General features: G+C 57.7%; 1 protein-coding gene and 2 pseudogenes across 1 annotated transcript, besides 4 other annotated features; all 3 read right to left on the bottom strand.

Moving 5' to 3' along the window:
• Positions 1–9673: a sequence feature (areas not merged during assembly with more than two copies in the genome that could not be assigned to a particular haplotype).
• Positions 150–185: a sequence feature (AT_rich).
• Positions 405–776, bottom strand: Tc00.1047053511405.40 (annotated as a pseudogene).
• Positions 567–661: a microsatellite.
• Tc00.1047053511405.20 lies at positions 6986–7756 on the bottom strand (annotated as a pseudogene).
• Tc00.1047053511405.10 (mucin TcMUCI, putative) lies at positions 8242–8631 on the bottom strand (the record flags this gene model as incomplete). Its single annotated transcript, XM_801011.1, has 1 exon — positions 8242–8631. The coding sequence occupies one exon, from the start codon at positions 8629–8631 to the stop codon at positions 8242–8244; it is 390 nt and encodes a 129-aa protein (XP_806104.1).
• Positions 8402–8528: a microsatellite.

Below are 9673 nucleotides of genomic sequence, written 5' to 3'. Positions count from 1 at the left end.
AAGAGATAGACACGGCCGGTACACCACGCACAGCCACCGCACAGCAACAAATGGCAGCACCCCAGCAGCAGCGCACACACCACGAGACAGATGGAATCAGTACGATTGCAGAGCTCGCACACCGCCCCGCAAACCACAAGTTAAAAAGCAATAAAAAACAATAATTAAAAAAGAAATTAAAAAAAGAAAAACAAGCCCAGGGCTCCAGTGCGCATGCTTGTGAGTGTGTCCGGGATGCGTTCAACGTGGCGGATGCGGGGCACAACGCGGAGCACACAGCACGGCAGCGGAAGCAAGTAAAGCAAAACAAGATCATTATTTCCTCTTATTTAGTACAGTGGACCACAACACACACGCACAAATCCCCGCGGTTGAGTGCTGGCACGCACAGCCCGCACACACCTCTTCAGCCCAGAGTGGTGTACGCCAGCGCGGAGGCGGCGAGCACCAGCGGGGCATACACCCACGCAGAGCTGCTGAGGCTGCCGTCGATTTCGCGAAGACGTGACGGTGCGCGGGTGGTCGACACAGCTGGCGCCTCTGTAGTCGTAGTGCTTGGTGCCTCTGTTGTAGTGGTGGTCGTCGTGGTCGTCGTGGTTGGTGCCTGTGTTGTGGTCGTGGTGGTTGTAGTTGGTGGTTTTGTTGTGGTCGTCGTGGTGGTCTTTTGTATCACCTTGAACATCAGGTTCAGGCCGAACATCTGCCACGCACACGGACGGGAAGCAGCACAGGGCAAGCACCAACAGGGCGCACAGCAGACGGCACGTCATCATCATCGTGTGGTCGTTCAGTGGTGTGGAGCTGATCTGCACAGTGAGGGAAATGGAGAGCAACAGGGGAGACGAGAGGTGCGGCAGACACACACAGAGGGCACACCACATGAGGAGAGGGCAGCAGCCAGGCATGCACCGTACGCCGCACACCACGCACGACACACACTCCAATCCACGGCAGCAGGCACACACACACACAGCCCTGCCGCAACACCAACACACAGATGGAAGAGGGAGAAGCAAACAGGAGCGGCACACAAGGCTCCACCGCATGCAAATGCGGCGAGAGCGGTCCGTCGTGTCGGCACCCCGCACGGAGGGTGCGCACACACACAAGAAGGTGCAGCGCACACGGCAACACAAAAGCAAATTAACAGTAAAAAAAGAAGATCCCCGCACACCACGCGGATTGTTGGTCCACGGGAAGTGCAGCCAATATTCACCACAAAGCAGCCTGTTATCTTGTTTTGGTTGTATGCTGCTACAACAACGAGTGAGTAGCGCAAGGGCCGTCCGTACAAAAGTGGCAAGTATTCCGTCGTGCGGGCTGGGGCAGTCCCACACAGTCGCAGTCCCAGTTCCCAACGACGAGGGCATTCCCGCAGTGGATGAGGCGGAGTCTCCCGTGGTCCGTCGGGGATCAGCAGCCCGTGGCGTCCGTGATGAGGCGGTGGCGGAAGAGCCTGGTCCATCTCGAGTACCCGCGGTTGTGCTTCCTGCGTGTCTTGCCTGCTGGCATGCTTGGCAACTTCGGTGGCGACCTGCGCGCGAGGCGCCTGTTAAGAAGACGGTGGCGCCATTGCGGCATCCGCATGGGAGGCCCTCGCAAACTATTATAACGCCAGGCTGAGCACGTCCGGCATGTGCCCTCATACTGTGGACGGACAAGCGCACTCTGCCGCAGGTTGGGCAGGAGGACGTCAATCCACCGCTCGCTGGTCGACAAGGAGTCGCGGTGCTCACGTCGGGAAGAGGTTCCGGCGGAGGCAGAGGCGGGCCGGTCACCGCAGTCAGGGAGGGACGGCGCCACCGACACAGAGGGTTCCTTGTGATCCGCAGGGCGCGTGCAGGCCTGTCGAAGAGTGGGCAGGAGTCGCATCGCGCCTGTGCGCAGTGCCGCCACTCGGGGACCAATGTCCGGGTCAACACCAGGAATAGAGTCCTCGCCACACCGACAGGCGCCTGTCACGCGGTGTGCTCGCCCTCCTTTTCCTCCTGGGCATCCTTCCGTTATAACCTCTTGACGGCGCTAAGGAAGCCCACGTGCCAGGCATTGACGCAGTCCTGCGGGAGGGATCGTGCAATCGTGACCTCGTCGTCAGCGGCCTCACTGCGTGGAATACCGCAGTGTGATGGGAAAATATAAAATCCACAGGGTGACCTCGCTTCACCAAGGAAAGCAGCATAATCCAAATTTACTCAGCAACGCGGTCTCGCACGGTCGGTGGGCAACGCGGGGTGCCTCAATTGCCGAGAGGGAGTCCGTTTCCTCCAGCATTCGTGTGGGCGATTGGGATGTTCCCGGACAAGGAGGTATGAGATGTCTAAAAACATTTTCGATCGCAAGGCAGTCTGCCCCATATGAGCATGCGAGGCTGCCAGCTGCTGCACGATGTACCTCCACAGGGAGATCATTTGTCGTGGTGGAGTCATATAATAGCGCAGCGGATCCAGATGCGAGTGCAGCGAGATATGAAGGACCGTCCGCCCACAATTCAAAGTCACAATCCCCCAAAGAGGAGTGAGTAGAATAAAAAGCCGTGCGCCTGACATCGTCAGAGGCGTCTTCGGCAAACAGTGGCTGATAAAATCTCACGTTGTTGCAGATCACAGTGTCCAGGGAAAAATTCGATGTTGGGCAAGAGGCGCGCGAATGTGGTTGTGGGGTGTCCCAATAATGTCACAGACGCATAGCAATCCATTAATAGCAGCATCTCTCGGAAGCGGAATTGATGTCGCCGCCTTCCCATGCATGGACGGCGGCATAGGTTGCGAGTAGATAAGGGAACGCAAATCCTCGTGATCATGGAGGCGTATATAGCGTTCGCATTGTGTGAGTGCACGACGCCAGAGTACCTTCCGGAGCGGAAGAATATTGGCCTCCAAATAGACAGATGTGTCTTCTGTAGAGGCGCTCAGGCCAAGAATGTTTTGCTACCGTCGCGGTACCGTACTTCCATATTGTGGAGGTGGGTGGGGGGCGAAATCCCGGACCATTGCCTCCCCACCATGAAATAACAAAATATGAACGTGTCCAATCAAAAAGGATCGCATGGTGTGATGGGACGCGTCCGCCTCTACGACCAGACGCAGCTGATAGCGGCGTGGCATGGTCCTCTTTGCAGCGGTGGAAGCATGCGTAACAGAATTAAGAAGTCCATAGAACGTGTTGTCCAGCAAGCGCACTGGGCGTGGCTGAATACGCAGGTTCCCGCTAACAAGATGGAGATCGACCATGTCCTCGTCAGACCGTGTGTGTGTGAAGAGATGTGGAATAGAGCAGCTTCGCTCTTAGCGACGTTGATTGTTGGGCTGTGCTCGGCAGCCCATGTGGCCACAAAAGAGACAAGAGCGGTCGCATTGCCGCAGCACAGGCATGGATGTCTGCACACAAGGCAACAAGTGTGTGTTCGTCAGCGTACATGAAAGCGGAGGCAGAATAGATGCTGTCCAGGCGGCGCAGCAGACCATCCACACAGCAGAGGAAGAGTTGGGGTCGCGGGACGCCGCCTTGCGGTGCTCCAGCTGAGGCGAGCTGTTTCCGGGAGTGCTGTTCACGAGTGCATACCCTAACATAGCGGCCCCGCAGGTGGTTGTGCAGCCAGCGTTTGGTTCGAGGCCAAGGCGCGGAAGTCTGTCAAGCATGCAGAATAAATTCCCATGGTCAGTGGTGTCAAACGCAGTCGGAAAATCAATCGAGACCACAAGCGATGGCGACGAGGGCGTCGTGTGGGGGCGTCGTCTCCAGGGCGCTCATGCTCCACAATGCCAAACTCATTCAGTCCACGAGTAATTTGTCGATAACAAGTGCCACCACGTCCGACGTAGAACGCGGAGGTGCAAATCCAAAATTGACGTGGGTGGTGCGGCAATAACGCTGACAGACGGCGGTGAACCATTCCTTCGGTTAACTTTGGTAAAACAGAGAGCAGCGTGATGGGTCTGTAACTCTCTGGGCGGCATGGGTCCTTCCCAGGCTTGGGAATAGAAATAGCGTCTCCCATTTTCCAGGAGCCAGGCAGGCTGCCGTTTGCGAAGGAGTTGTGGATCATCGTTCTAAGTGTGCCACGCGCAACGGGCCCGAGACGGTGCAGGAATTCATTCAACATGTCGTCGGGGCCAGGGGCTGAGCCAAGCAAAGAGTCACGGATGGTCACGTCAATTTCATACGGTGGGAAAGGCCGATCCATTTCCCAGCCACCAGGAACCAAAGGAGTGCAGCAAGCAGCAGCAGTATAAGGCGGTATGGCACATGAAACCGCACAAAATGACAGACAAGCAGATTTGCCTGTTGCCGAGGCAGGGCACATACGCGGCCAAGTTCGGTGCGGAGCACAACCGATTCCAGAGGATGAGGGTGCGGCGCCGCCACGCCGTGAAGATATCGCCACCTCGGGCTGAGTGAGGCTCCAAGTCCTTTCGCGCGGGCCTCCAGAAGCACAGCGGAGCCACGGCGTAAGGCTTGATTTCGTTCCTCCTTTTTTCGGGTACATTCGGCTCAAAGTAGGCTGTCTCCGGGTGAGGCAATGTGTGTGCTTCGTGTGCTGCCTCGGCGGCGGACTCCGCCTGTTCCATTTCGTGTGTCCATATCTTTTTGGAGCTGTCACGGCTGCCGCGCGGGATGTGGCGCTCAGCTGCTCGTAAGATGCCTCCGCGAGGATCCAACCATGTGGACGCGGTGGCAAGGAGGGTTTCACACAACGATGTAAAAGCAGGCCAACCCGCTTTGCGCAGGGCAAAGGTGGCTTTCTTCCGTCAAGGCAGCGTGTTTGCTAGTCGTGGAGTGACATCGTCCATCTCTACCAAGTAAGATATTAAGCAGTGGTCCGAGTCCATGTAAGGGGCGAATGTCCAGTGGGAGACGCGTAGGGCGCAATACGCAGCCACGTCAGGGGACGAGGCATTACGATGTGTGATCCGTGTTGCCTGTGTCGGGTAATTTGCCAGCCCAAAATCCATATCGATTAGAACAGCAGCGAAATTATCGCCTCCAGTCCTTGATGGTATATATGACTGTCCCAGAGTTCACGATGTAAATTCAGGTCACCCGCGATAATCTCTTCGGGCAAAAGCGACAAACGATATTGATAAATGCGGATTATTGACCAATTGCTGTGGGAGGGTTGTAGAGACTCGCCACGCAAATGCTGCGACAGCTCGGCGGAAATACACGGACAGCAATGGTCTCCAGGAGGTCAGTGCCAGGGAGCGACAGGCGCTCGCACGGTAGAGAGTGGCGCACCAGAACGGCAGCGCCACCACCGCGCCCAGTGAGGCCTGAAGGTAGTCATTATGGCCACATAATTTCGTCGCCACGTCACCACGGTTACTTATTTCCTGCAGAAGAACGATGTCAGGTGGACGCTGCTCCCATCGCGCCGAAAATGCAATCTTTTTACGGACGAGAGGCCTGCAATTTTAAGCCGCCAAATAGTGATGAAGCCATCCTCCTCGGTGCCAGGGTTGTGAACGTCACCGCCACGGGTGACATCAACAGAGTGACCGCTGCGAAACGGTCGTGCAGTTCTGTCCGACAGTCTGCAGGCAGACCGCCTCACCTCCCCACACCGGGCATGGCGTGGAACCTTCTCGGGGGGTGAAGTCACCTTGGTCTCCGTCGTGCTCGCAGCAACGCCCTGCTGCGGAGTTCCTATACGCAACCAAAGCCCCAACACCGCGACAAGGTGCAACATCATCGCTGGGGACCGTGGATACTGGCAACGGATGGCGGTGTCGGCATTCCCACTTCAGCCGGGATTGGCATACTGCTCTCATCCCCGCAACTTTCGAAGATAACAGAGAAGGTCAGTACCAACGGCGGCACACGCCCATGCAGCCGCACGACGGAGTCCCGTGCACTGCTCCCGGCCATGGAAAGGCTGAGTGTCCATCGTGTCCAGCACAGGCAAAAACCCTGCTTGTGGTTACAGACAGTCATTCCCTTCTAGCCGCCGTCACCAAGGGCCCGCACAGTCATACCGACTGGACGGAGGATCGGATATGGCAGCGTCTCTTGTCGCTGATGCGTGCTGGCTGGTCCGTGCAGCTGCATTTTGCTACGAACATTGCGGAGTACACGTTAACGAGCCTGCAGATCAGCATGCGACGCAGGCCACGACAACCGGGCAACACACGGAGCATGGAATAGCACCCATACGGCACACGGACCTGCTGTCATGCATTAACACCCAGCTCACCAACAAGTGGCGTAGCACCATGCATCAGGACACCCACCACTACTTGCTTGGCGGTGCCAGGCCATCAGATCCAGGCGGCAAGCACATAATCACTCAGGAGGCCCTCGACCAACAGGAACGGATAAACACTGCACGGCAAGGTGCGGGGAATCCGAGCTCTGGGGCCGACTATACTGGGCCGTGAGAGACTTCGCGAACCAACGCCGTTTCCGCAACATCTCACCGGAACAGTCCGCTTTCATGCGCTCCAACGACGATCCCACCACACCGGGACGGAAGCTGTTCCCCCGACGACAAGGGAGGCCGACGCACCGCCTGTGGAGAGACGGCCCTCCACACAGCGTCGGAAGAAGAAATGCCCGCACTGTGACGCCACACTGGTGGGACACACGAACCACATCGGCCACTGTCGGTGCTTTCATCCGGAACATCCTCCACCGCTTCCCGACCTCCACCGCGATTGCTGCGACACAGTCCTCCCCACACAAAAAAAGCACCGCACAGCACAGAAATCGCCGCGCACAAAACCCAGACGCTAATCGGCACCGCAGCAGCAGTGCCAGGAGGCAATCACTGCTACCGCAGGATCAGCCAGCCTCCACAAGCGCAACAATTAGCCCGCAGAAAACACTGCACCAACTGCTTCCGGAATGTACAGACGCTCTGGCTGTGCGCCAACGGCTGGGCATTAAGAAGGACCTTGGCACCGAAAGCTTCTCCCAATGGCAGCTGCCTCATAGCAGGAAACTCATGTCGCTGCTCGACCACCTCCTCGGCACCCTGATGACATCGTGTGGCTAGACATGTCGGTAAAAGCAGGGAAAAATAATAATAATGAGCATTCCCGCCACTATAGAGACGTGGTGCATCTTGCGATCCCGCTGGCGGCTCTCCTCTTCCACCGCTGTTTTTGCGCAAGAGGTCACCACAGTCATTTTTGTGGTTTGGTCGGCCTCGTGTTGCGCTCCGGGTTCTCCTCCTTCATCGCCCCGCGGTGCTTCCTTCGCCGTCCCTGGCACCTGTGACTGTCCCGTGACGGTTTGTTCCGAAGCCTGACTGCCTTGGGAGGTCCTCCCGCCAACAGCATGCACTCCACCCGCTGCCTGCTGAGATGCGTCGGAGCGTGGGGATGTTGTGCCTGCAGCTTGCCCTCCGCCCAAAGACTCCGGTCCACTTGCACGCATCCGAGCAGCAGACGCGCTGCCAGTGCCGGACGGATTGCAAGTGCCACTTCGCAGTGGGTCGCTGCTGGATTGGTCCTGCCTCGTCGGAGCAGTGAGTGCTCCTGCCGAGGTGGGATTGGGGTCCTCACCCACGGTGTTTCCTCCACCCCCCTCGTCTTCCTGATTGCTATTGTCCTCAGAGTTCACATTCTCCCTTCGTCCAGAGCCACCGGCCACAGGTCCACCTTCCGCAGCCATCACACCCCGCGCGTGCCCAGCAGTCACCGCGCCATCACCCGCGGCCGCACACGCACCCCGTCGCAGCAGCCCTCACTCACACACACGAGCAGCTGCGCATCACTGCAGGAGCCAACAGGACGCAGAGCACACGGCCAGTCATCATCACAAACAGTGGAGTCGCCTAACGCTGCGGAGCCAACCTGCGATAGCACGAGAAAAACAAAGGGAGACACAGCCGCTACACCACGCACAGCAACAAACGACAGCACCCCAGCAGCAGCGCACACACCACGAGACAGATGGAATCAGTACGATTGCAGAGCTCGCACACCGCCCCGCAAACCACAAGTTTAAAAAGCAATAAAAAACAATAATTAAAAACCAATAATTAAAAGGCAATAATTAAAAAGCAATAGTTAAAAAAGAAAAGAAAAACAAACCCAGGGCTCCAGTGCGCATGCTTATGAGTGTGTCCGCGGTGCGTTCAACGTGACGGATGCGGGGCACAACGCGGAGCACACAGCACGGCAGCAGAAGCAAGTGAAGCAAAACAAGATCATTATTTCCTCTTATTTTATACAGTGAACCACAACACACGCACAAATCCCCGCGGTTGAGTGCTGGCACGCACAGCCCGCACACACCTCTTCAGCCCACAGCGGTGTACGCCAGCGCGGATGCGGCAAGCACCAGCGGGGCACACACCCACGCAGAGCTGCTGAGGCTGCCGTCGATTCTGCGAAGACGTGACGGTGCGCTGGTGGTCGACACAGCTGGCGCCTCTGTAGTCGTAGTGCTTGGTGCCTCTGTTGTAGTAGTGGTCGTCGTGGTTGGTGCCTGTGTTGTGGTCGTGGTGGTTGTAGTTGGTGGTTTTGTTGTGGTGGTGGTGGTCGTAGTCGGTGGTTTTGTTGTGGTCGTCGTCGTGGTCGTATTGGAAGACCCTTCAGGCACAGACTGAGCGTCTGCCACGCACACGGACGAGCAGCAGCAGCACAGGGCAAGCACCAACAGGGCGCACAGCAGACGGCACATCATCATCGTGAGTGTGGTCGTTCAGTGGTGTGGAGCTGATCTGCACAGTGAGGGAAATGGAGAGCAACAGGGGAGACGAGAGGTGCGGCAGACACACACAGAGGGCACACCACATGAGGAGAGGGCAGCAGCCAGGCATGCACCGTATGCCGCACACCACGCACGACACACACTCCAATCCACGGCAGCAGGCACACACACACACAGCCCTGCCGCAGCACCAACACACAGATGGAAGAGGGAGAAGCAAACAGGAGCGGCACACAAGGCTCCACCGCATGCACATACGGCGAGAGCGGTCCGTCGTGTCGGCACCCCTCACGGAGGGTACGCACACACACACAAGAAGGTGCAGCGCACACAGCAACACAAAAGCAAAGTAACAATAAAAAAGGGTATCCCCGCACACCAGGCGGACTGTTGGTCCACGGGAAGTGCAGCCAATATTCACCACAAAGCAGCTTGTTATCTTGTTTTGGTTGTATGCTGCTACAATAACGAGTGAGTAGCGCAAGGGCCGTCCGTACAAAAGTGGCAAGTATTCCGTCGTGCGGGCTGGGGTAGCCACAAACAGTCGCAGTCCCAGTTCCCAACGACGAGGGCATTCCCGCAGTGGATGAGGCGGAGTTTCCCGTGGTCCGTCGAGGATCAGCAGCCCGTGGCGTCCGTGATGAGGCGATGGCGGAAGAGCCTGGTCCATCTCGAGTACCCGCGTTTGTGCTTCCTGCGTGTGTTGCCTGCTGGCATGCTTGGCAACTTTGGCGGCAACCTGCGCGCGAGGCACCCGTTAGGAAGACGGTGGCGCCATTGTGGCATCCGCATGGGAGGCCCTCGCAAACTATTATAACGCCAGGCTGAGCACGTCCGGCATGTGCCCTCATACTGTGGACGGACAAGCGCACTCTGCCGCAGGTTGGGCAGGAGGACGTCAATCCGCCGCTCGCTGGTCGACAAGGAGTCGCGGTGCTCACGTCGGGAAGAGGTTCCGGCGGAGGCAGAGGCGGGCCGGCCACCGCAGTGAGGGAGGGACGGCGCCACCGACACAGAG

Source organism: Trypanosoma cruzi, genomic scaffold, assembly GCF_000209065.1.
Source record: "Trypanosoma cruzi strain CL Brener 1047053517113 genomic scaffold, whole genome shotgun sequence".
NCBI classification, from domain to species: Eukaryota; Euglenozoa; class Kinetoplastea; order Trypanosomatida; family Trypanosomatidae; genus Trypanosoma; species Trypanosoma cruzi.
Note: the sequence above shows the minus strand (reverse complement) of the source record. Positions and strands in the feature narration are given on the sequence as shown.